The sequence below is a fragment of the Girardinichthys multiradiatus genome, chromosome 23 (assembly GCF_021462225.1).
Source record: "Girardinichthys multiradiatus isolate DD_20200921_A chromosome 23, DD_fGirMul_XY1, whole genome shotgun sequence".
Taxonomy (NCBI): domain Eukaryota; kingdom Metazoa; phylum Chordata; class Actinopteri; order Cyprinodontiformes; family Goodeidae; genus Girardinichthys; species Girardinichthys multiradiatus.
Genome location: NC_061815.1, coordinates 28197376 through 28223923, shown reverse-complemented (window position 1 = coordinate 28223923; position 26548 = coordinate 28197376). Strand labels below are relative to the sequence as shown.

Here is a 26548-nt window from a genome sequence, read left to right as displayed (position 1 = left end):
AATAATTATAGATCAATTATTTGAAAACAAAATCAAGTCCATATAAGATAGTTTTTAAGAGTTTAATGTGTCTAAATAGTTTCACGATGAAAAATTAGCTTTTGTTTTGGAGAACGGGCTTCAACCAGGGAGTGGGAGTGTTTTTGCTTCAGTGTTGGGCAGCAGAAGGACCTTTCCGTAGTCACATACAGGTCCTTCTCAAAATATTAGCATATTGTGATAAAGATAATTATTTTCCATAATGTCATGATGAAAATGTAACATTCATATATTTTAGATTCATTGCACACTAACTGAAATATTTCAGGTCTTTTATTGTCTTAATACGGATGATTTTGGCATACAGCTCATGAAAACCCAAAATTCCTATCTCACAAAATTAGCATATTTCATCCGACCAATAAAAGAAAAGTGTTTTTAATACAAAAAACGTCAACCTTCAAATAATCATGTACAGTTATGCACTCAATACTTGGTCGGGAATCCTTTTGCAGAAATGACTGCTTCAATGCGGCGTGGCATGGAGGCAATCAGCCTGTGGCACTGCTGAGGTCTTATGGAGGCCCAGGATGCTTCGATAGCGGCCTTTAGCTCATCCAGAGTGTTGGGTCTTGAGTCTCTCAACGTTCTCTTCACAATATCCCACAGATTCTCTATGGGGTTCAGGTCAGGAGAGTTGGCAGGCCAATTGAGCACAGTGATACCATGGTCAGTAAACCATTTACCAGTGGTTTTGGCACTGTGAGCAGGTGCCAGGTCGTGCTGAAAAATGAAATCTTCATCTCCATAAAGCTTTTCAGCAGATGGAAGCATGAAGTGCTCCAAAATCTCCTGATAGCTAGTTGCATTGACCCTGCCCTTGATAAAACACAGTGGACCAACACCAGCAGCTGACACGGCACCCCAGACCATCACTGACTGTGGGTACTTGACACTGGACTTCTGGCATTTTGGCATTTCCTTCTCCCCAGTCTTCCTCCAGACTCTGGCACCTTGATTTCCGAATGACATGCAGAATTTGCTTTCATCCGAAAAACGTACTTTGGACCACTGAGCAACAGTCCAGTGCTGCTTCTCTGTAGCCCAGGTCAGGCGCTTCTGCTGCTGTTTCTGGTTCAAAAGTGGCTTGACCTGGGGAATGCGGCACCTGTAGCCCATTTTCTGCACACGCCTATGCACGGTGGCTCTGGATGTTTCTACTCCAGACTCAGTCCACTGCTTCTGCAGGTCCCCCAAGGTCTGGAATCGGCCCTTCTCCACAATCTTCCTCAGGGTCCGGTCTCCTCTTCTCGTTGTGCAGCGTTTTCTGCCACACTTTTTCCTTCCCACAGACTTCCCACTGAGGTGCCTTGATACAGCACTCTGGGAACAGCCTATTTGTTCAGAAATGTCTTTCTGTGTCTTACCCTCTTGCTTGAGGGTGTCAATAGTGGCCTTCTGGACAGCAGTCAGGTCGGCAGTCTTACCCATGATTGGGGTTATGAGTGATGAACCAGGCTGGGAGTTTTAAAGGCCTCAGGAATCTTTTGCAGGTGTTTAGAGTTAACTCGTTGATTCAGATGATTAGGTTCATAGCTCGTTTAGAGACCCTTTTAATGATATGCTAATTTTGTGAGATAGGAATTTTGGGTTTTCATGAGCTGTATGCCAAAATCATCCGTATTAAGACAATAAAAGACCTGAAATATTTCAGTTAGTGTGCAATGAATCTAAAATATATGAATGTTACATTTTCATCATTACATTATAGAAAATAATGAACTTTATCACAATATGCTAATATTTTGAGAAGGACCTGTACAAGAACCTGGTTACTGACTTGACTTTTAGCCCCTAGATTCAAGACTTTGTAGTGTGGCTGCTTCCGTGTACAAGAGTAGTGAGGAAAAATATACAAAAAACAGATTTGTATTTATAAACAAAAAAATAAAATCTTGATACAAAAAATAAAATAAAAAATCATAAAACCTGTCAGGAAAAACATTTTCCTCCAGAAAACCTAAACATGTCTGTGTGTAATTATGTAAACAAATTAACTTCATATAAAGGTTCTGCCAAGTTAAAAATCTTGATCTTTACTAGATCTTGACCTCAAATACAGATGTGGTTCTAATACAAGACCTGAATTTTGACACCAAAATGGGAAGAATAAAGAATTTGGGGAATAGATAAGATGACCACTGCAGACTTTCTTTTTCTCTGTATTGTGTGCTCTGTCAACTACAGTGACATTTGTGTTCTGTGCGCCTCAATCAGCCCTGGGCAAGCCGCTTGCAAAAATAAGGCCATTTGTGCAGCAAAGCCTAGAGGTGACACCTGGCCTTTGAATTTCAACAAAAAACATTTTAAAGGTTTGTACAGTAACAGTTAATTTTAATCAACAGAAGGCACAGGACAACAGCACAGCTGCGGGGAGACATGTGGTGGACAACTCATCTGTGCACCAACTCTATGCGGACATTTCTGTCACTGTCAAGTCAACGAATACTTCACCAACAATAAACAGTCGTGTTAAAAGAAAGGACAGCATCTTTTAGGTTACAGGGCTCTAAATGATTGAACTCTAACCCCAAATATACAAAAACAAGAGATTCGACCCTGCAATTGCTTACATTAAACATGGAAAATCTGTGTTAAACATGAAGTACACCCATGCTGCTTCTATTGGATTTAAAAGAGCAGCCAGGTGCTGCTAAGCAAAACATCTTCCTTAACTGATCATCAGCAGATCAATTCTATAAAGGCAGAGGTTTTGGCAGTTTGCTGGTGTAGAGCAGAAAAGACTAAGTTGAGACGACAACAACCATAGAGAAAATATAAGTAAAAGGTCACAAGGCAATTTCAAAAATATCTGAAGTCTATTATTCTTCAGTGAGAAAGCATAATCACCACCTGAAGCATTTGCCAATCTTGCCAAGAACAATGATCCCAGCAACATATCTAAAACACAATGGCAGAAAATAAAAGAATCAAAGCATTACAATGGCCATGTCAAGGTTCAGACCACAGATTACAATAATGTGTGACCTTAATGAATTGAAGCAACCTTAACTGGGCAGAAATTCCTCCAAAATGAGTGACTTCCAGTCATACAGGAACACCAAGTTACAGCTGCTAAATGTCTTTACCAGAATGCATATATTTAATATGAAGCCCACTACAGTTTTGAATAATGGTCTAAATATCCATTATTTGCCATCATTTACAATTTTTCCCTCTTGCACTAAAATATGGTCCAAGATGGCAAATGCAGAAGTGCAGTGGCACCATTTAGTGGTCATCGAGGTCATTGCACCCAGTAAAATCAGTCTGCTCTAAGCTTCATGTTGTGGCCAAACCAAACCAAACCTAATCTTTCTCCTCTCTGTCTCAGTCATGACTTGAAAACAATTACAAAATGCAACGTTTAAAAATTTCATATCAAGCATTTTATTTGGTATATAGATATTCATAGATTTTTACAGTATATATATATATATATATATATATATATATATATATATATATGCAACATGTGCCACTGCAAACCACAAACTTTCTTTGAAATGAAAAGAAAGGAAAATATATTTGTTAAATGTGAAAGTGGTGCTATGAAGCACTTTTAATGAGAACGGAATGATGAGGTAACTGACAGGCAGAAAAACCAATAATAATAATAATAATAATAATAATAATAATAATAATAATACAAACAGGCAACTGAGAGATACAGCGGCAGCATGGACCATTAGTGTCAAACTAGAGAAAAGTCTATAACATACATACACACAGAGTATGCATACAGACAGTTCATAAACATATAAACAGGGAGAAAATTCAATCATGAGAGCAAAAAGAAAATCTCAACTCGTTACTTTTGTCCAGTACAGAAGAACAACTCATGCATGCTCCAAGATACCCAAAATCCCTCCCATACCTACACACACAAACACACACTGACAACACACTCACGTACCAAAGCCCTGCATTACAGACCAATGTTTGCACAGATGTGGTATGTATGCAGACACACACACTATTGCAGGAAGTTGGGTCATTCACTTAAACGTGAGGACCTGTGTGCATGTACAGAAAGGAAAGGAGTGTGACAAGTTATCTGGTTAAAGAAAACATCAAATGCACGATGTAAACTTTTAAAGAAAGAAACAACTATGGAGAATAAAGTGCTCCACCAACATGAAAGGTAACGCTGCATGTGTCTGCGTGTGTATGCACGCATATGTGCATCAATTTATCAGGAGCAGGCAGTGCTAGATGTGTTAATCCGACAGCAGGAAGTGTACAGCTCCCTCTTGTGGTCACTCCGAGTCTCTCTGGACCTCTGAGGCGTCGGCTCGACAGATAGGACACGTCCTGTTGGCCTGAAGATGAACAAAGGAGACATTTCATATTAGCGGCTGTGACACTAAACATAAAATATATAAAAAGATACAAAAATTTAACTCACTGCTGAATAAAAGGGACCTCATCATAAATAAGAATATTGGCAAAAAGTTATTGATTTATTCCACAAAGGCTTAGAGTTACTGAAAAACTCCAATTTCTGTTTCTCATAAAATTAGAACATAAAACTAATACCAAACGGTACTTTGTGTTAGAAATGGTGAGTTATAGCTTTATGATGAGCTACACAATCATTGGGAACATAGATAACATGTAAGTTGTTCAGCAGACTGACCCCCTCTACAAGGAGGGGAAGCTACAGTGACAGAAATGACCATGTGCTTGACTTTCCAGCAAACTGGCCTGATCCAACCCCCACAGAGATCTATGCTGTATCATGAACACATCAGAACCAATGACGCAGACGAGCTGAACACTGCTATTAAAGCAACCTGGGCTTCCTAAACACCTCAGCAGAGCCACAGGCTGAACACATCCATACCAAGCTACATTAATGCAGTAATTCATGCAAAAGGAGCCACAACCAAGACTTGATGACATACACTGTACAGTACATGGACATACTTTCAGCAGGTGTGCCTTTCTGTATTACAAATCCTTTTGTATTGGTTTCATGTAATAAACCAAGTTTCTAAGAAACTGAACTGTGTGTAATCATTAGCTTTAAGCCATAATCATCAGAATTAAGAAATTAATGCTTGCAATATATCACTCTTCATATACCAGGTTCAATTTTGAACGAATCAACGAAACAAATAATAGGTTTAATGAGAAAATAGGACAAAGCAACAGTGCACACATAAAGTAAAACAGAAAGGTTTAGAGTTTCTCCTGGACTCGGGTCAGCGGGTTCCGACTCACCCTCAGCCACTTGTCGACACACTTTCCATGGAACTCGTGACTGCAGGGAAGGACTCGCAGCAGTTGACGGGACTCAAAATCACTCATACATACCACACACCTGTAATCAGACACGTGTTAGAGTACTGTGCTGCAACACAGAATCCTACTGTATAAACACGCATTAAGCAACAGAAAATAGAAAAGGAAGATCGTGCTTGACCTGTAACAGAGATCGACAACATTAAGAGACCTTGTCTGTTTAGGTAATGTTATTCAAACAGCAGAAAGACAGCTACAGTTGTCTTAAAGTACCAAAATCACCTTTCAGACACCATGTGTGGGAAACCTCGAGTTGCTTCTAGATTTAAAGAAGTGTACAAAATATACAGATTAAAGCTGTAACTTATAAACTGCAGTCTGTGACACAAGGAGAAACAATACCATTTGCCCCTCAGCATGTAAAGGTGCTTTGAAAGGGCAGAACTCACAGTGTTTGCTCAGACTGATGGTTATTTGGGTTGAATCGATAGGAAGGGAGTTGTTCAATGTCCCCCTTGGTCAGTCCTCGGAGTTTGGCCTCTCCCAGGCGCTCAGCTAGATTCAGGAGGGCCTTTGGGGAAGACATCAGCAACAGCCAAAGTGTAACAAGTCTGCATCTGGCAACGGTACACATATAACCATCAGAAAAGAGAACCTCATAATTCTCCACTTCTCCGTCATCCACATCCAGCTCCAGGCCGATTGCAGGACCTGTGGGCTGGACTGGCAGCATTGATCTGTACAAAGAGAAATCCGAACAAAATAAATCGAGGTAAATTTGTACAACTGTAATCGTTTCTAGTTTGGGAAGTTTCCCAGCGCACTTACAGGAAGTAAGGCAGGAGGCTGGGGTGATAAGGCGAAGGTGGAAGCTGTTGCGAACGGTACCGCCGCCCTGGGAGACGCCGAGGAATGAAGTTTGGATAAGACTACAGGGAAGATAAATAACAAGCACACATCAGAAGAATTACACACTCAAAGATGAAATGCACACGTTGTAAATGTATTTATTTCCCAAAGCTCACCACTCCAAAGAACTCCTGCGCCAGGGGCTCGTGGGAGAGGAAGTGGAGAGGCGTCGAGTGTGGGGTGAGGGCTGGGTGTGTGGCCGGGGAGTAGTGAAGCCCAGCACCCAGAGACAGATGCTCCCCCAGCAGCTCCACATCATTTTCTATCCTCTGTAAAGGCTAAGGTGGCAGAGGACAGAGCTGTGTAAACTACAAGCAGTTTAAAAATCATCTGTTTTAAGTCTTTCACAGGAAAAAAAAATTCAAAAGAGCTAAAAATCTGTAACCTCTAACTTTAGGAATTAAGAGTCAACTTAAGGACTACATGTGACATGAACATACTGCTGTTTACTGATTGACCATGGGACCAGAAGAAATGAGAAGGTTTTCGTTGAGGTAGTGCAGGGAAAAGTTAATAAAACTCAAGAGCGACGACAATAATATTACAGGCCACAATGGTCAGAGAGCTGGTCAAATCAAAATGTAATTTTACTATTTACAGATCATTAACCATGCCTGAAAACTGAGAGAAAAGAAAAAGGACAAGTCAGCTTTCTGAATGACAAACAGGCAGGGTGCTGTATTTAATAGCATCCTGAACCAGTTGATCACATAAAATCAGCTGTTAAGACCCACATTTGTCCCAAAACAATACCACCATGAAAGAGTTTGGTTCGGAAATTTATTGACAGTCCTTAAACAAACCAGCGTCTGCAGGAGGAGGGAGCAGACAGAGAGCAGCTTCCCCCAACCAGACTGGCTGCCTCGGATCAAACGGGAGGAAGTATCAGCTGAATCCATGGAGCATGAATATTCAATATCCAACCTAAAACTAACTTCAGCGCGGTCAGAAGTCTGCGGTTTTGCTCTCTAAAGTCCTTTCCCTCATTATTGCCATGGCTGAGAAAAAACTTCCTCATAAAGCCTAAAATTGTAGCTTCTTCAGGCAAACTTTGGAGCTTCACCAGACCAGGCAGCAGCATCTCTCCTTTCTGCTTCTCCTGCTACCTGCTAAGTTCTGGCTGGGCTGTGGTCCAGAAAATCATCCCAGTGGATCATTTTATACACAAAAAAATATAACATTCTTGCATATACAATAGTACAAACATTAGTATTTAGTTTATGTTTTATTATCTATGTAATTGTCACACAGTAGTGTTAATAGCACCCTACATTGATGGCTGGAAGCGGGGCTTCAAGCCATAGCTCAGTGGGTCAGTGGAAACAAAACTGGTACCATACCGAGCCGCCTAAAACGAGCCAGTGGAAAAGGGGCATTAGACTCTATTACACCATATACACATTTTTCCCCAAATAGTAAAAATAATTTAAATCTGCTAAATGTGTCCAGCATCCATGGCTGTAAACAAAACACCTACTGGAGAAAGGTTACCATCAGTCTCTCTAACACACATCAGCACCTTTACATTTATGCTGCACAATGTTGACATTTCTCCATTTGATCAGAAACAAAGAGACACTGTAGTGCAAGTATTTATCCATTTCGCTGTTTGTTCATTTACACAACTATGAATTGTTAATAAATTAGACATTTAAATAAGACTTTACAGCAGTATATGTACTATGAAAAAAAAAAAAAGGTGCAGCTCAGAGCTCATCAGATTTTAAAATCATGATTTCATTTACACATTAATGTCCTTACTACTTTTTTTAATGTCTAAGCAACGAGTAGGGGTGCCCTTAATAGATAAAGCTTGAAAAAGCTTTTATATTTACATATTTTTTTCAAATACTGCATTTGACACCACAGGGCTTAGATCGCTCTCGTGTAACTTAGAAGACAGGCAGTGTTTATATTTAAACGTGGATCCAAGTTGCTTTTGTTAATTGCCAAATGGATCCACAAAATAAGTGGACAACGTAATATTTTTTTATTTGAAACTGGGTCTCATTACCTAAATCATCCTCTTAAATATGCTCAAAAACAGGATTCCACCAAGCCACTTGAGGAGTTCTTGATAGAGCATATTTACAGACAAACAAGGTTTTTCCATCTTAAATGCAAAAAGAATATATTTTTTCTACAATTATGGCCTAATTACTGCTCCGAGTGGGTTGTTGTATTCCTGTATACTCCAGTTAACAATTATTCAAGTACTAACGATTATTTCAATAATAGATAAAATCATGATTAATCCAATTAATTGTTCCAGCCCTAGTAGGAAGTACATTTCTAATATGGAGAGTTCATCACTTGAATTTAACTGCAGTCTGTTAAGTCACTTATTCCTCAAATTTATTTTCTGCAGCATTCCTCTCTTATTCTCATTAAATCAAATGCATTGTTGTTCTAACACTTCATCCTCTATATCAATGCAGTCTGATCTGTTCCAGTGTCAGTGATGGACATTTGCTTAATTATAGTTTATTCAGGAGAGCAACATCCTATGAAAGTAAGTATCTTCGAATAATGCATGACGCCTAACGTAACAATCATCAGGGTACCTATTATCTCTAGGCAGAGTTTTAGGTTTTGTCAAGCCAGCTTATACAAAGAGAGCCCAGGTTTGTTGCTTCAATGCATTCCCCTCGGATAAGCACAAGGCCGTATACTGCAAGACTTCTTACTCACCGATCGAGCCTGCTGCGTCGGATAAGGTCCGAACTGCGCCGGCTGCGGCAAGTGAGGCGGGTGGTGGGAGAGGTGCGTTGGAGGGTGTGTGAGGTGAGGAGGAGGAATCAAGAAGGTTGGGTCGGTGGACAGCAATGACGGGAATGGGTACGGCATGGGCAAATGCTGAACGGAACAAGTCTGAAGAACCTAACATATGAAAAGATACAATTTCAGAACAAAACTATAAAATTACTTCACAAAATACAAACACACTTACAGAAGGAGGGACACTGCAGACGGGATAGTGCTGCCCGCTAAAGACCACAGAGCATGCTGGGATCTGCTGCGGGGCAGACCGAGGCGGAAGGCCAGGTGGCACACCCGGAGGAGACACAGGATATGATACCGGAACCGAACCCTGAAACCAGACGGAAAATATTCAAAACTTTATACACGCGGACTGATTAAAAGCTGAGCAGCCGGAGCTACAGGACTTCATTCACATTGGACGCGCTGTAAAGAACAGACCACACAAAGCTTTAGTGTAAAAATTCAATTCAATTCAGTTTTATTTATATAGCGCCAATTCACAACATGTTTTCTCAAGGCACTTCACAAAGTCAGGCAAAAACATTCCAATTAATAACTAACCATTGAACAGTGCAGTCAGATTCAGTTATTTTTTCAAATTGGATAAAAAGTTTTTCTATCTAAGGAAACCCAGCAGATTGCATCCAGTCAGTGACTTGCAGCATTCACTCCTCCTGGATGAGCATGTAGAGACAGTGGACAGGTTAATAATTACAAAAAGCATTTTGCACTGAATCTAATGAGCGGTGGTCCACCAGAAGTAGCAGGGTAAACATCATAACTTTATGAAATAGTTTTATTGTGACTGCGGTCATCTGCTTCTATGAGGGAAATTCAATTTTGCCAATTTCAATAATCAATAAGGTTTAAAAATGCCGATAATCCAGTAGCGAGCCACCGTGGCCTTCAAAGTATTCAGAGAGGGCTGTGTCAGAGTAAGTAGTGGTGGCAGGGTGTAGTGGTGGGGTGTATGGGGTTTCAAGTGGTGAAGGCCCAACAGTGAGAGCCACAGCCACCCCACTGCAACACCAGTACCTGTACTGGCGACAAACTGAAGTCAGGACTAGGTTGTTTCCCCAAATCCCACAGTGATACCTGTGTACCAACACCTGCCAACAAACAAGAAGCATCCCTGTTTTTCTTTCTACAACTGCTGTTTTATTTTAAAAAGGACTAGGTGGAAAAGCTGCAGCTTTAAACATCTTTCTTCAGTTTTGGATAAATGATTTGAAATGTGTTTGGCCTTCTACAGAAATATTTACAAAAGGTCTGAGGGTTTAAGTTTTTAGTTTTGCCAAAAATGTTGTCATTCCAAGCTGATTTAGAAACTTTAGCAAATTATTGGCAAAGAAAAAAAATGCACAAGGTAGACATGTCGGTTGACAAGATTAACTTCATTACCTCTGACTTTAAGTCACAGATGTAATCTGTGCTAAGAAAGAAAAAACAAAACAGGATTTTTTGAGAACTGTAACAAATACAATTTAGGAAAGTGTGTGTTCTTTGATAGAGTTCGCAGTTTTGGATCCAACCAGAAATGAAGGAATTTCAAGATTTCCCCTTTTCTGCATCAAAGCAAACATCCCTAAACCATATCAGATTTTTATTACCGAAAGCTTAAAAAAAAAAACCTTCTAAAAACGTTTAGTTTTTAGCTTGTCTTCTTCTTGCACATCTGTGTTAATACAAAGCCACAGTGAGAGTCCTAGGTATTTGCATGAAATACACATACACAGTTCAAGGATTTAGGACCAATCTGACCTGGATTACTGAGATTCTAGACAGACATGGTTTTTCAACTATAAAGAGCAGGTCTGGCTCCTTTAGTGCTTCCTAACAGCGTCTGAATATTTCTGCACATATACCACACTTAAAGTTGCTTAATTCTCATTAAACCCACCTGTTCCTGGAGATCTAGGACCCCACTGCTCTGTTGCTGGGATGGGTGGGGATGTGGGTGCCCGGGATGGGCGCCAGGGTGCAACAGCCTGGGAGACAGGTTTGGCGACTGGTGAAGAGGCCTCGGGGAGGGGTTAGGGGGATGGTAACCTGGACGGTCTTCAGAGACAGAGCCCGGCCCTCTGGGAGGTTGCTGGCTATAGGGTGGGTAACCCTGAGGAGGAGCTGGGTGGCGGTAGTTTTCATCCTGATGGCCAGGCGACGGGCCGTGGTGGGAGTGAAGATGGTGATGATGGTGGCTGTTTGGGTGGTGATGGTGGTGGTGATTGTTGTTGCCGTTATAGTGGTGGTGGTGGCGGGTCAGGCGGTCTCTCCGCCCACGCTGGCGTCGCATTGGAGGACTGAAGTTAAACATAGAAGGAGAAACTAAAGCATTCATGTAGATAAACTACAAAAGAAAATGTTTTATTCTGAATTTTGGGCTAAACCTTTATTATTAAACACACACTAGATTTAAACTTTTACCTACAAGAACTGTTTCCTTCCAAGCTCCTTCGAAATTTTCTTACAGGCATTAGGTTCTGTAACAACATCTCCACGACATGTGGATATTGTTATGAACTGTTATAGTCGAAGAGGTTCTCTGAACACCTGTCAATGTCAAAAGCTTCTCTTAAATGAATGGTCCTAATAAATATTACATGACTGAAACACTGGATGTGTAAACAGCGTCCAGTATGAGAAAGGATTTTAATTACAATGATAGTGTGTTGAGCAAAAATGTCAACATGTAAAAAACAAATAAATGATAGAATCAATTTTTCCTTCAGTGTGTCATATGAAATAACGTGCATGCTACCTCAAGTCAAAAATCAGAATTTACTTTATTGGAAAGTTTCTGTTAACAAACAAGAAATTTAATATAAACAAGTGAGGTGTGAATTTGTATTCAGTCCCTGATTCAATGCTTTGTAGAACCACATTTGGCTGCAGATACAGCTGCAAGGCTTTTGGGCAAGTCTCTACCAGCCTTCCACATCAACAGATTGTATTTAAGACATTCCAGTCCAGCTCTGATTGAATTGTTAGACTTGCTGTACTGCTTAAAGATAAACATCCATCCCGGTCTCAAGTATTTAACAGCTTTTCTTTTAGAATTGCCCTGTGTTTAGCTCCATCCAAACTTCCCATCAAATAACAGGCTTGTAAAGAAAAGCATTCCCACAGAATGATGCTGCCACCGCCGAAGGGATGGTGTTTTCAGGTTGATGTGCAGCATTAATTATCAAGAAGCCTCTTGGCAGCATCTATTCTTAATGCTTTCTTTACAGAGCCAACCACTGTAGATAGATGACCAGGTTTCTGGTAGGTCTGCAGTTGTGCCATATTCTTACATTTGGGATGATAGATTGCTCTGCAACATTTAAAGCAGGGAATACTGTATTATAAACTAATTTTGCTTTGTCCACAAGTTCACCCCGACTTGTTTGGCGTGTTCCTTGGTCTTCATGATGCTGTTTGTTCACTAATGTTCACTTTTATTTATTAATGAGATGGCTTCTGCGGCTTATTTATTGCAGTGGATTTTATTTAGGGCCATAAGAGTAAAGGGGGTTAAACAATTTGGAGGTGCGTCTGAAAGCAGCTCGTTTTGGTGCCGTCTTTTTAAATGCTGTTGAAGCACTTCACAACCCGCCCCCTACCAGGTCAAAGAGCGTTCCACTTTAACCTGTTCAGCCATATTTGTAGTTTGATAACAATTATCTAGCACCGCAGAAACAAGACAAAACAGCAAAAACAAAACAAAACTGTTGAGGTTGTAATACTATTCAAAAACCCGCAGTACAGTTCTGTCCTTAAGGAGCTAAAAGCAGCACACAGCGCTAACATAAGCAGAAGGCACGATGCTACTGCTATTAAAACAATGACCAGGACGTCATATCAACACACAATAAATTCATGTCTAAAATAAAGTTCGTTATCATTTTAGCGATCATTGCAGCTTAGTGCTTTGCTGTGTCCGTCGTTTCCATAGACAGGAGGAACTGACCGCTTAATCAGATGAAGTCTTTCAGCAAATCATTTTTCATGCTGGAGGAGCGTGCTGAAGACCTTGAAGTGCTTCACGCAAACAAAGAGGAATTTCCCCACTGATGTAAGTAGATTTCCACGAAAAACAAAATTTAACCAGACACTTCGAAGAGGTTCTGGTTTCCTGGGGACGGTGTAATGAATTGTGTGGGTTAATACACCCAAAAACCAAAGAAATAAATATGGAGGATATGTGAAATCGATCAGCCGGAGGTCCATGACCTTGTTTAGTTGTTCCACAGCAAATACTGTGATATGACCCAAACAGAATATAAAAACTGCTCTGCAACACCTGGAGAGACTAAATTCAACTTTTCCACTTTCCTACAGACTCCAACTACACAATAAAATGTATTTAAAGGCTAAAAACGTGGATTTGGCATGATATGACCCCTTTAAAAAGAGGGTAAAGGCACACAGCACATTCATTTTCTTTTCAATCTACGCCTGTTGAACCAGGTAATCAAAAATGTGGACAATGACAACAGAATAAGGTCTAAACGTGATACACAGACTTTTACACCAAGAGATGTTTCCCTAAACGAAGCTGGAACGCTTGAATATGCCTCCTTTAAAACAAGGAACCACTGACATAACCGACATGATCAAATGCACCCCTGGAGAGGTTAACACTAGAAAAACCCTCCAGGCCTCTTAAATAAAGAATTTATCCTGTAATTTATGGCACACCTTATACAGCATATATAGATTTTCACATTACTGAAATAGCACATGTATGCATAATACATTTAACAATGTTTGTCCTCTTGCTTATGTTTCCTTTTTCACACCCATCTATATTTCAGAACATTTTATGTTTTATGTGTATTTTTTTTTCTCCACAAGTTTTGTCAATTTTTGTCAGATGAAGATCTGAGGGGGGAAAAAAATGTATCATAAGTGATGCTTTGCAGCATGCAAGCTTTTTTATGCGTTTGTGACAAAACATTTTAAAACTACCTTTTTTTGTATTGTGTACCATTATAATGCTAGCGGGGAATACCTGCGGCGGTTTCTGACAGGTGTGTGGCATCTCTCGGGCATGTAGTGGGGGTGCGGTCTGCGGCTCGGAGGCAGCTCCCACGGCCGAATGGGGGAGGAAGGAGTGGAAGGAGGAGCCGAGCTGTGGTCCAACATGGACTGCTGGGAAAGACGTTGCCTTTTGGGGCTTGGGCTGTCCTCCATCTGCACATGAAGGACAGGGAATAAATAAGACAGCAGGCTAAACAGAAGGACACGTAGGACCGAGCAAACAATTAAATACAAATTCTATTCAAACCAGGAGCAAAGCAGAGACAACAGGAACTCCTTACTTTGTCTCGATCCTCACTGCACAAATTATCTGGATGAAAATGCAGCACTCCTGCAGATCACAGAATAAAAAAATTAAAATAAAAACTTAATCAGATAAAAATAGAGCTGAGAAAAACATCAACATCACAAGGCACACATAGTGACCCTCTACTGGACATCAAAAACACATTTACAATAAACAAAGGGAGGTTAGGTCATACTGAATGCAAAAATAATATGCTGATCAAGCCTGGTTGGTTGTTTGAATACGTTCCCTTTGATATTGGTGACAGAGATTTGATAACATCAACATTTACAGTTTTAAGCCCACAAGATCAGCTTTTCTTTTAAACTATTTACTGCTAACAGTTCAAAGAAATTAACTAGGGCTCCAACTAATGAATATTTTCCTAATCGATTAATCTGTTGACTATTTTTATTTTTTTTCAATGAACCGATGAATAAACAGCTAGCAAAAGTTGTTTCATAGGAGATTTTTTACTGAATTGAACCAGGTGATGCTAAAGCTATGCCACTTGAGTTCTGAATGGAGCATATTTACAGACAAAGAAGGCTTTTCATCTTACATGCAAAATGTATTTCTTTGCTGTTCAATTTTGGCTTAATTACTGCTCTGAGTGGGTTGTTCTTTTAGCAATGACATGTTTTAGAATCTGTATACTCCAGCTAACAATTGTTCAATTACAAAAACAGTTGACGATTATTTCCATAATTAATTGATCACAATTAATCCAATTGTTTCAGCCCTGGAAGCAAACTCACAGCAGGTTCCTCTTTCCCTCCAATTCAACATGAAAAGCCCGTAAAGACAAACAGGCATAAACTGGGAAACATGTACAACACACCGGAGCATTTGTACGTTTTAGTTGGGGCTCATAATATTACTGATAGACTTAGTGTGTATAGAGGGAGCTAAATCTACTACAATATTTACTTGTGCAAATGAGTCATTCATTTGTTTAAATCAGATGCTCAGATTACAAGTTTGACTTTCTTTGTTTGAGAGCGTTGGAAACTGAATATGTTTTGGTTACAACTGCAGGTTAGATGAACAAAGGATGCACATTAAAAATAGATGCAAATCTGATCGATATACTCCAAATTCTATGGATTCTTATCTACATTTAATAACATCCAAAACATTAGCAACAACAGACGGATCAGGGTATGGTTTTAGCATACAGCTCTACTTACTACTGTTCTCACTATAATAACAGCTGTAACCAGAGATAATGACTATAAGCTTATACAAGTTGCCCTGAGCAAAACTATTAACCGCAGGTGGCAATACAATGGCATCTCAGCTGTAAAAAAAAACATAAGCATAAACTACTGAAGCAGCAAAACCAGTTCTTTATCTTCTTGTATACAACACAAGACTAACATAGACCAAGTAAATCTCAATACTTAAACCATCTGCACCGTAGATTAAAGAATAAAAGCCTCAAACATTTATCACAAACAAACACTGAAAATCTTTGGTGATGCATTGAAACAACATGCTTGGCATGGAAAATATTAAAGGATTGCATAGTAGTAATTTTTAATACAGGGGATATGACTCGCTACACAGGGCGGCATTGCCTAGAGGGCGGCACAAGCACCAAACACAAAGATGTACACTATACAGGTCCTTCTCAAAATATTAGCATATTGTGATAAAGTTAATTATTTTCCATAATGTCATGATGAAAATTTAACATTCATATATTTTAGATTCATTGCACACTAACTGAAATATTTCAGGTCTTTTATTGTCTTAATACGGATGATTTTGGCATACAGCTCATGAAAACCCAAAATTACTATCTCACAAAATTAGCATATCATTAAAAGGGTCTCTAAACGAGCTATGAACCTAATCATCTGAATCAACAAGTTAACTCTAAACACCTGCAAAAGATTCCTGAGGCCTTTAAAACTCCCAGCCTGGTTCATCACTCAAAACCCCAATCATGGGTAAGACTGCCGACCTGACTGCTGTCCAGAAGGCCACTATTGACACCCTCAAGCAAGAGGGTAAGACACAGAAAGAAATTTCTGAACGAATAGGCTGTTCCCAGAGTGCTGTATCAAGGCACCTCAGTGGGAAGTCTGTGGGAAGGAAAAAGTGTGGCAGAAAACGCTGCACAACGAGAAGAGATGACCGGACCCTGAGGAAGATTGTGGAGAAGGGCCGATTCCAGACCTTGGGGGACCTGTGGAAGCAGTGGACTGAGTCTGGAGTAGAAACATCCAGAGCCACCGTGCACAGGCGTGTGCAGGAAATGGGCTACAGGTGCCGCATTCCCCAGGTCAAGCCACTTTTGAACCAGAAACAGCAGCAGAAGTGCCTGACCTGGGCTACAGAGAAGCAGCACTGGACTGTTGCTCAGTGGTCCAAAGTACTTTTTTCGGATGAAAGCAAATTCTGCATGTCATTCAGAAATCAAGGTGCCAGAGTCTGGAGGAAGACTGGGGAGAAGGAAATGCCAAAATGCCAGAAGTCCAGTGTCAAGTACCCACAGTCAGTGATGGTCTGGGGTGCCGTGCCAGCTGCTGGTGTTGGTCCACTGTGTTTTATCAAGGGCAGGGTCAATGCAGCTAGCTATCAGGAGATTTTGGAGCACTTCATGCTTCCATCTGCTGAAAAGCTTTATGGAGATGAAGATTTCATTTTTCAGCACAACCTGGCACCCGCTCACAGTGCCAAAACCACTGGTAAATGGTTTACTGACCATGGTATCACTGTGCTCAATTGGCCTGCCAACTCTCCTGACCTGAACCCCATAGAGAATCTGTGGGATATTGTGAAGAGAACGTTGAGAGACTCAAGACCCAACACTCTGGATGAGCTAAAGGCTGCTATCGAAGCATCCTGGGCCTCCATAAGACCTCAGTGCCACAGGCTGATTGCCTCCATGCCACGCCGCATTGAAGCAGTCATTTCTGCAAAAGGATTCCCGACCAAGTATTGAGTGCATAACTGTACATGATTATTTGAAGGTTGACGTTTTTTGTATTAAAAACACTTTTCTTTTATTGGTCGGATGAAATATGCTAATTTTGTGAGATAGGAATTTTGGGTTTTCATGAGCTGTATGCCAAAATCATCCGTATTAAGACAATAAAAGACCTGAAATATTTCAGTTAGTGTGCAATGAATCTAAAATATATGAATGTTAAATTTTCATCATTACATTATGGAAAATAATGAACTTTATCACAATATGCTAATATTTTGAGAAGGACCTGTATTGCCAAAACTACTGGGTCAAATCCACCAAATCAATGGATTCTGGTGTTACAATCACTTCCATGTCTGCAGGTGTATAAAGTCTGGTGTGGAGAAACTTGACTGGCCTGCACAGAGTCCTGACCCCAACCTTCCAGAGCACCTTTGGGATGAATTAGAGCAGAGGCTGCAACTCTGGTTTTCTCATCCAACTATGAACACTTAAAACTTGTGGAATATGTTTACAGAACAGCTAAAGCTGCTAATGCTGGCAACGGTGGGTCCATCAACAAACTGGAGCTTATAAATTAAGAATAAGATGTCATCAAAGTTCATGTACATGTAGAAGTAAGGAGACAAATGCTTTCCTTTGTGACAAGGAAAAGGTGGATTCTTTAAAAAAAAAAAAAAAAGTATTTATAATTAATCTATGAATTTATCTTAAATTCTATGTATAAATCCCAAGACCTAAGATTTATTTCTTGTAATTTTGGTGATTATGGCTTACGGATAATGAAAACCCCAGTGGGCCCACCACATGCAGGGGGAACCGTGAGGGACCGGTGCAAAGAGGATTGGGTGGCGGACGAAGGTGGAGACCTCAGCGGCCCGATCCCCGGATGCTTAGGCTGGCTCTAGGGACGTGGAATGTCACCTCGCTGGGGGGGAAGGAGCCTGAGCTTGTGCGGGAGGTCGAGAGATATCGACTAGAAATAGTCGGACTCGCCTCCACGCACAGCGTGGGCTCTGGAACCCATCTCCTTGAGAGGGGTTGGACTCTCTTCTACTCTGGAGTGGCCCACGGGGAGAGGCGGCGGGCTGGTGTAGGTTTGCTTGTTGCCCCCCAGCTCAGCCGTCTCGTGTTGGGGTTTACCCCAGTGGATGAGAGGGTCGTATCCCTGCGCTGTGCCGGTCCGTAGTGGTGAAGAGAGAGCTGACCCGAAAAGCAAAGCTCTCAATTTACCGGTCGGTCTACGTTCCTACCCTCACCTATGGCCATGAACTTTGGGTCATGACCGAAAGAACGAGATCCCGGATACAAGCGACTGAAATGAGCTTTATCCGTAGGGTGGCCGGGCACTCCCTTAGAGATAGGGTGAGGAGCTCGGCCATCCGGGAGGGGCTCGGAGTAGAGCCGCTGCTCCTGCACATCGAGAGGAGCCAGTTGAGGTGGCCCGGGCATCTATACCGGATGCCTCCTGGACGCCTTCCTCGGGAGGTGTTCCAGGCACGTCCCACCGGGAGGAGGCCAGGGGACGGCCCAGGACACGCTGGAGGGACTAAGTCTCTCGGCTGGCCTGGGAACGCCTTGGGCTCCCCCTGGAGGAACTGGAGGAGGTGTCTGGAGAGAGGGACGTCTGGGCGTCTCTGCTGAGTCTGCTGTCCCCGCGACCCGGTCCCGGATAAGCGGAAGACAACGAGTACAAGGATAATGAAAACCCAAATTCAGTGTCTCAGAAAATAAGAATATAACGCAAGATCAATAAAAATAAGGATATTTCAAACAGAAAAGTCTGGTCTCTAAAAAGTATATTAATTTCTATGCACTTAATGCTTGCCAGAAAATTAAGGATGTCCTTAAACTGACAAACGTCTTCTATGTGTAAACAAGAAAAAGTTAGAAATCACCAAAAAGAAGGTGCAAACTCATCCCTTTAAGCCTTCCTGCTTCTTCTCCTAAGCCTTAACCAAACAGCCTTTTTAGATACAAACCCCTTTAATTGTCTTGCTTCTATGACTCACTCTAGAGTCATGTGAACTCAGTAGATGGCGGCAACTCAGTCTGAGATGACATCCAACACCAGGCCCAATGCACTGCACCTTTATATATCTAACATGCCATTTTCCCCTCTTTTACACCTCATCCAGTCCCGATCCCATTTTTGTGGAAAACTAGGTCTAGTTATGCTGATTCATCCCAAGGGCAAAAAGGATTTCAAGCCAGAAAGGACGGGTTTCACTGGCGAGCAGACATGACCCTGTTTCCGTTGAGCATAGTTGCTAAGGAAGACTGACACCATTTCTCCCTTTCCAGACAACCGAGAAACACATGACAGAAAACTGAGAATAATGTCTTAGCAGGCAGAAAAAGTCCCTGCTATTAGCTTTGAAACAATATGGTGAACCATTACTAGAAAAGCTGTTTTTAGAGAAGCAATCTACTCTACAGTAAAGTGGTGTTGCAATTAAATATGTACAACTAATTCTTAGTCCATGTGGGTGGGATGTAACATTGATTATTCAAGCTGCACTGTGCAACGGCATGTTTTCAAACCGGTACATTCAGACTTATACAGCAAAAACTGATGCCAAGGGCTGTAAAAAGCGAAGGTGCTAACAAGCACAATCAAAAAAAAAATAGGCAGCGTTTGCTTCCAGTCATGATATGCTGACAGTTGCTTAGAGAAAGCTCACAACGTTTATATTAAAGTCCCTTACACAAACCTGTCTGTGGCATGTTCGAATAGGAGGCATGGCTCTTTCCATGCTTCGTCTGGCTTTTTGGGGGACAGTGCTGCTAATGTGACAGTCTGTTGAAAGCCTACATTTGAATTATCTCAGACTGTTTTCTTTTTGATGAAATCTAGCCTGCTATCGCAGACGTTTTCTCCAGCAACATTCCTGAGGTCAGAAGGGAAAACTTGCTAAACCTTGAAGTGGAAACTCAGGGCAAAAAGAAATAAGGGCATCTTAGTTGCAGCTTAATATTAAAATCTGTTTCATATTATTCATTTCTGCTGTGTATAAGTATCTTATATCAGTCATTACAGATAAATCTGAGCTGACAGTCAAGGTCTGTGTTGTCACAGAGCTGCAACACAAACGTTGTGTTAATTTTCGTGTATTTTTCGAAACATTTACTTTATTCTCCCACGACCCATTAAGCGACACCAAGTCTAAAAATTGTGGGGAAGCTTTGAGGCAACTAGATCCCAGTTTAAGACCATTAGTGGTCATGGATGAAAACAAAAAAACTAAGAAATAATTAGCCTTCTTTAAATTAACAAGACCTGCAAAAACGGAGCACAGAGCTAACATTAGCCAGCTGTTTCTGCAAGTACGTCCCTCAGCGAAGATCTTCAGAAGAAGCAACATGCCGTTTTACTAAAGACTTTTGTAGCTGAATGTGTCGAGTCAGCTTGTCCTTTAAAATGAGAAAGTTACAGGCGACTTAGAAATTATGGCAGTTTCTAAACCCCAGTTGGCGTGGTGCTGGAGCGAAGAAGACTGTCCAGAAAACTCTGGGAGAACGAAAGAAGCTGGACAGCGTCAAAGAGAAAGACAATGAAAAAAAATATCCTGATCATCATTATTGGTCAGTTAGGTAGAACACAACCAAAGGTACACTTGAAGGACATGTGATAGGTCAATCTGCTTTATTATATATAGTATTATTATTTTAAAGAATTAAAATTCAAAAAATAATTTGGGATATAAAAATTGATTTTGGGGAAGGATTTTCATACTGCGCTAAGTTTTGGCAGCTCATTCAAGACCGACTGACTTATTTCGCACTAGGATGGAGTGCTGTACACCTGTCCCTGGGCATCTAACCTTCACCTTAGTAGTTTTGTTGCTGCAATGTCTTTTTGCACTAAAAGACCACTTTATTTAATTTACTCGTGAATAAAAAATGCACTTCGTTTGTTGAAGGTTAAAAAGTAATTAAAATCATCAGGTTTGAATTAATTTTACTAAAAGTGCTTATTGAACTTTAATGAGAAACGAACTGGAGCAGTTTAAGGTAGCAAACACTTGTGGTCAATAGGTGTCATTCATTTTGCTTGTAAATTCTCTGTGCATTTAATAAATGGGATCAACAGCCTTTCCTGACCTTTGATGTCATCTAGAAAACAGATTTGGACCTTTTCACCTAAAGTTTGGAGACCACCAGCTCCAGCATGTCACTTTTTGACTAAATATGCAAGGACATTATGCCACTTGAAGTTCAGACTTCAGCAGAATGCTCGGCCATCTAAAGCAAGCGTTTCCAAGGTGCGGCCCGTGGGCCATTTACAGAACTCGCAATGATTTTAGTGCGACCCACGACTGCATTTCAAGAAGGATATATATATATATACAGGTCCTTCTCAAAATATTAGCATATTGTGATAAAGTTAATTATTTTCCATAATGTCATGATGAAAATTTAACATTCATATATTTTAGATTCATTGCACACTAACTGAAATATTTCAGGTCTTTTATTGTCTTAATATGGATGATTTTGGCATACAGCTCATGAAAACCCAAAATTCCTATCTCACAAAATTAGCATATTTCATCCAACCAATAAAAGAAAAGTGTTTTTAATACAAAAAACGTCAACCTTCAAATAATCATGTACAGTTATGCACTCAATACTTGGTCGGGAATCCTTTGGCAGAAATGACTGCTTCAATGCGGCATGGAGGCAATCAGCCTGTGGCACTGCTGAGGTCTTATGGAGGCCCAGGATGCTTCGATAGCGGCCTTTAGCTCATCCAGAGTGTTGGGTCTTGAGTCTCTCAACGTTCTCTTCACAATATCCCACAGATTCTCTATGGGGTTCAGGTCAGGAGAGTTGGCAGGCCAATTGAGCTCAGTGATACCATGGTCAGTAAACCATTTACCAGTGGTTTTGGCACTGTGAGCAGGTGCCAGGTCGTGCTGAAAAATGAAATCTTCATCTCCATAAAGCTTTTCAGCAGATGGAAGCATGAAGTGCTCCAAAATCTCCTGATAGCTAGCTGCATTGACCCTGCCCTTGATAAAACACAGTGGACCAACACCAGCAGCTGACACGGCACCCCAGACCATCACTGACTGTGGGTACTTGACACTGGACTTCTGGCATTTTGGCATTTCCTTCTCCCCAGTCTTCCTCCAGACTCTGGCACCTTGATTTCCGAATGACATGCAGAATTTGCTTTCATCCGAAAAAAGTACTTTGGACCACTGAGCAACAGTCCAGTGCTGCTTCTCTGTAGCCCAGGTCAGGCGCTTCTGCTGCTGTTTCTGCTTCAAAAGTGGCTTGACCTGGGGAATGTGGCACCTGTAGCCCATTTCCTGCACACGCCTGTGCACGGTGGCTCTGGATGTTTCTACTCCAGACTCAGTCCACTGCTTCCACAGGTCCCCCAAGGTCTGGAATCGGCCCTTCTCCACAATCTTCCTCAGGGTCCGGTCACCTCTTCTCGTTGTGCAGCGTTTTCTGCCACACTTTTTCCTTCCCACAGACTTCCCACTGAGGTGCCTTGATACAGCACTCTGGGAACAGCCTATTCGTTCAGAAATTTCTTTCTGTGTCTTACCCTCTTGCTTGAGGGTGTCAATAGTGGCCTTCTGGACAGCAGTCAGGTCGGCAGTCTTACCCATGATTGGGGTTTTGAGTGATGAACCAGGCTGGGAGTTTTAAAGGCCTCAGGAATCTTTTGCAGGTGTTTAGAGTTAACTCGTTGATTCAGATGATTAGGTTCATAGCTCGTTTAGAGACCCTTTTAATGATATGCTAATTTTGTGAGATAGGAATTTTGGGTTTTCATGAGCTGTATGCCAAAATCATCCATATTAAGACAATAAAAGACCTGAAATATTTCAGTTAGTGTGCAATGAATCTAAAATATATGAATGTAAAATTTTCATCATGACATTATGGAAAATAATGAACTTTATCACAATATGCTAATATTTTGAGAAGGACCTGTATATATGGCGGCCCCGCGCAGAACATTAATGAAGATGTAAACTTATAATGAATAAATAGGACTTCCAATGACCAATTTAAATCTTTTTCAAATAGAAAATGTTAGGTACAACACAAAGTTTTGACCTTTATAATTAACCGAGATATTTGTGTGATTATGTTTCATTTCTATGTAAAATCTACCACTTTGTTTAATTAAAATATTGTGTGTTTAGTGTACTATTTAAAATATAACATCTGCCCATTTTTTTTGTTTGTTTTTTAACTAATTGTGTGGGCTGTAGGCTCTACAGAAGATTTTATACCACTGTTCACTCTGAAAGAAACATTTGTAACGATGAAACAATGGCTTTGGGAAACAGTTAGCCGTATTTTTCTGATCTAACATTATTATATCCTTTATACAACATTTAACATACAGCTGGCCCTCTACGCATCAGCTGGCAGTGAAAACACTAAACCTTTTAGTTAAATGCCTCCGAGCCTGATAAGCTGCAAGGGGTCTGCCTGCATCCCTCTGGGGGTTCATCCTGTGTGAGTGTGTAATGATGCATCCAGCCTGGTTGTGGGCCCCGTTTATTCTAAGCTTGCTTACCTGCACCAGGGTGTCTGTGAGCTCCGTGCGCGGAGTGGCGCTGCACCCCTGCGGACAGGTAGCTCCCCTGGGCGTGCTGCTGCGGCGGCGGCAGCGACTGTTGCTGCTGGCCCTCCGGGTAGCCCCGTCCTCCGTGGTGCGGCGCCCAGCCGGGATTACTCGGCGGCGGGTAGCTCACCCCTCCTCCGCTGGCGTTCATCAAGCTCCCGTCGTTGCCTCCAACGCTGCCGTTCATGGAGAAATGATAGAAGCCAGACCGAGACCGCGACCGAGTCCTGGGGGGGTCCATGGCCGGAGAGGAGGTGGGCGGTGATGGATGGATGGATGAAGAGATGCAACCACTTCTCCGGGACTATCTACTAACTTAGCAATTACTTCTGAAGATCAGCTACTCTTAGTGATTTCTGTTTAACAATTGCGACAAAAATGTCTAAAATAGTTTTTGTGTACGCTCAAAAATAAATTGACAAAAAAAAAAAAAAATCAAGAACAAACCCTCTCTTCCTTTTGTCTCTGCACAGTAAACACTGTTAATGAAATTAAAGTATTTTATGGTCACTTGTGACACGAGTGAGCTCGTCTTAAACACGTAAATGAACCATCAAATTAACACCGCTTGCTCTTTGTCATCAAAATCCAACCAAGTTCAGCACTTCAAGCCGTAAAACCCGAGCAAAGATGGCTAGCTGAGAAGCGCTAGCGAACCAACCCGGATACTGGGCATTAAATAAAAGTTATCAGCATAGATTTGTGAGGAAAGATAGAAGTCAGATGGAAGAACTGGCTAAAGCAGGCAGCAAAGTTACTGTTTTGTGTTGGCGAACTATACCTGCTCGTTCATTAACATAACGCAATTTTCCAGCGAGCCCGAGGCTAACAGGAAGCGATGTCTACGGAGAAAACAAGTCCTGACATTACAGCTCAGCTAACGCTGCCCAGCGCCAACGATGAGCCGTTTCTCTGACACACGAACCCAAGCACGACGCCAACCGGCATGAAAACGCAAACAGCAACCTCGTCCGTCAACTAAAGCGGACGGTTTTTGTCTAATTTAAATCCCCTCTCGCATTCGCTATCGGGTGTTTTCTCTGGTCAGCGGGGAGTGGAGTGGAGATCAATCAATGGGAGTCTCGCATCGCTGTCAAGTCGCGACCAATCGATAACAGACTTATGCGGCTCGTCGCCGTGGACATTTGGGCTACATCTCAAAATATGCTCAACAGAAAAGAACAAAGAGATGTTTGATATCTTAAATATTCACGATTCTGTATTTTCCGCACATATAATGCGTCATATTTCATTTTTAAATCGGGTCGTTTCCATCGGACCCGACTACTTTTGTCTGAAAAACCTCAGGCAGCTGCTCCGCTCATTAATAATTCAGCAGCTTCACAGCAGAACTACTATGAGACAACGCTTTGAAAAAAAAAAAAACAAAACACTGGCTTCACACGGTTTTTATTCGTTTGGCAAAAACAAATGCACAGCATCATATAAATAAACATACCTACTGTTTCTATTAGCCTAAATATATGTCCCAGTTAAAAAAAGGGAAATACAATTTTTCAACCTCGATTTTTATCACTAAGCACTGAAATTTAGTTAAATAGAAAAAATATTGGGATCATGTAAATGTAATTTACTGAATTGTATTAACATTTTTACACATAATGCCATCAGTAAAAAAAAGATTTTAAAGAATAAAAACCAAACAAAGAAAATTAAATAAAATTATTTTTACAAACAAATGTTGCCCAGCCAATATGGCCAGAATAAAATTAAATAGTTTTTTTTGTTGTTGTTGTTTTTTTTCTATAGGACAAACCACTCTTGAACGATTATTGTGCAGAATATTACAGCAAAGAACTACACTATCTTGAAAAGTGTTCTTCATTGAGAAAAAACAAAATTTCAGTGTATTCTGCGCTTGGATAAAATAACAGGTAACAAATATTTTGTAGTCGTATAATAACTCCAATTTAAGTTGCTAAAGATTCCACCTTAAATCATTCATTTAGCCTGAATAACAGACTGGTTTCTATGATAGATGGTAGATGTGTTAAAATTTTAAATGTAATTAAAGCAGATTTGTTTATCTACATATATACACTCACAGCATTTAAACACACTTTTAAAGTGTAAGTAAGTTCAAAAGGAAGAAAACTGAACAGAATTGAACATATCATTCCTTGACCCTTTTCTTTCATTTTATCACAATGTCCCCACCACTCTTTGTAAGCTTTAGCATCTTAGACACTGAAAATATACATCAATCAAGGCGATCAAGGGCAGGGAAAGTCTGCATGCCAATATACGTATAACGGAGTATAATGCAGTACTATGGAACACATAAATATGGAGTGGCTTAAATCTCGTAACATTGACATTTTGTACCTCTAGCCAGGAAACTCCCCAAAGATAAACCCCATTTAAACTCTATGGTCAGTTCTGAAAAAGCGCACTGTCAGTCCTTATCCACCTGAAAAAGGTGGATAAGAAATTAACCAATTGTGATCAACTTCAATCACTGATGAGCGGAAAATGAGTCAAGATTTGGATAGGAAGTTGTACACCAGAGCGAGTCAGGAAAGTTATAATGTATAAGAAAGATAAATGAAGACTCTTCACATGAATCTAATCTATTTGCAAGCCAAAGTCTTTGTTATTTATTATTTTAATTGTTCTTTAAAAACATTTTAAAAACGTGTAAAAACTTTTGCAAATCTGAAAAAAAAAAGTTTATACTTACAAACGTACTTTCACACCTGATTCAATGAATATCACAATTTCT

General features: G+C 40.8%; 1 protein-coding gene across 2 annotated transcripts; it reads right to left on the bottom strand.

Annotated features, from left to right (window-relative positions):
- Positions 1-3405: 3405 nt before the first annotated feature.
- LOC124860289 (E3 ubiquitin-protein ligase RNF38-like) lies at positions 3406-26540 on the bottom strand. 2 transcript variants are annotated; one of them, XM_047353475.1, is made up of 12 exons: positions 26507-26540; positions 14262-14311; positions 13952-14133; positions 10859-11258; positions 9146-9286; positions 8887-9075; positions 6312-6473; positions 6115-6215; positions 5942-6023; positions 5736-5857; positions 5266-5365; positions 3406-4361 (listed from the first exon to the last, which is right to left on the bottom strand). In XM_047353475.1, the coding sequence occupies exons 3-12, from the start codon at positions 14131-14133 to the stop codon at positions 4299-4301; spliced, it is 1542 nt and encodes a 513-aa protein (XP_047209431.1). In that variant the 5' UTR covers positions 14262-14311; positions 26507-26540; the 3' UTR covers positions 3406-4298. The 2 variants fall into 2 exon arrangements, with proteins under 2 accessions (XP_047209431.1, XP_047209430.1); XM_047353474.1 differs by lacking the exon at positions 26507-26540 and adding an exon at positions 23758-24881.
- Between the last annotated feature and the right edge of the window lie 8 nt (positions 26541-26548).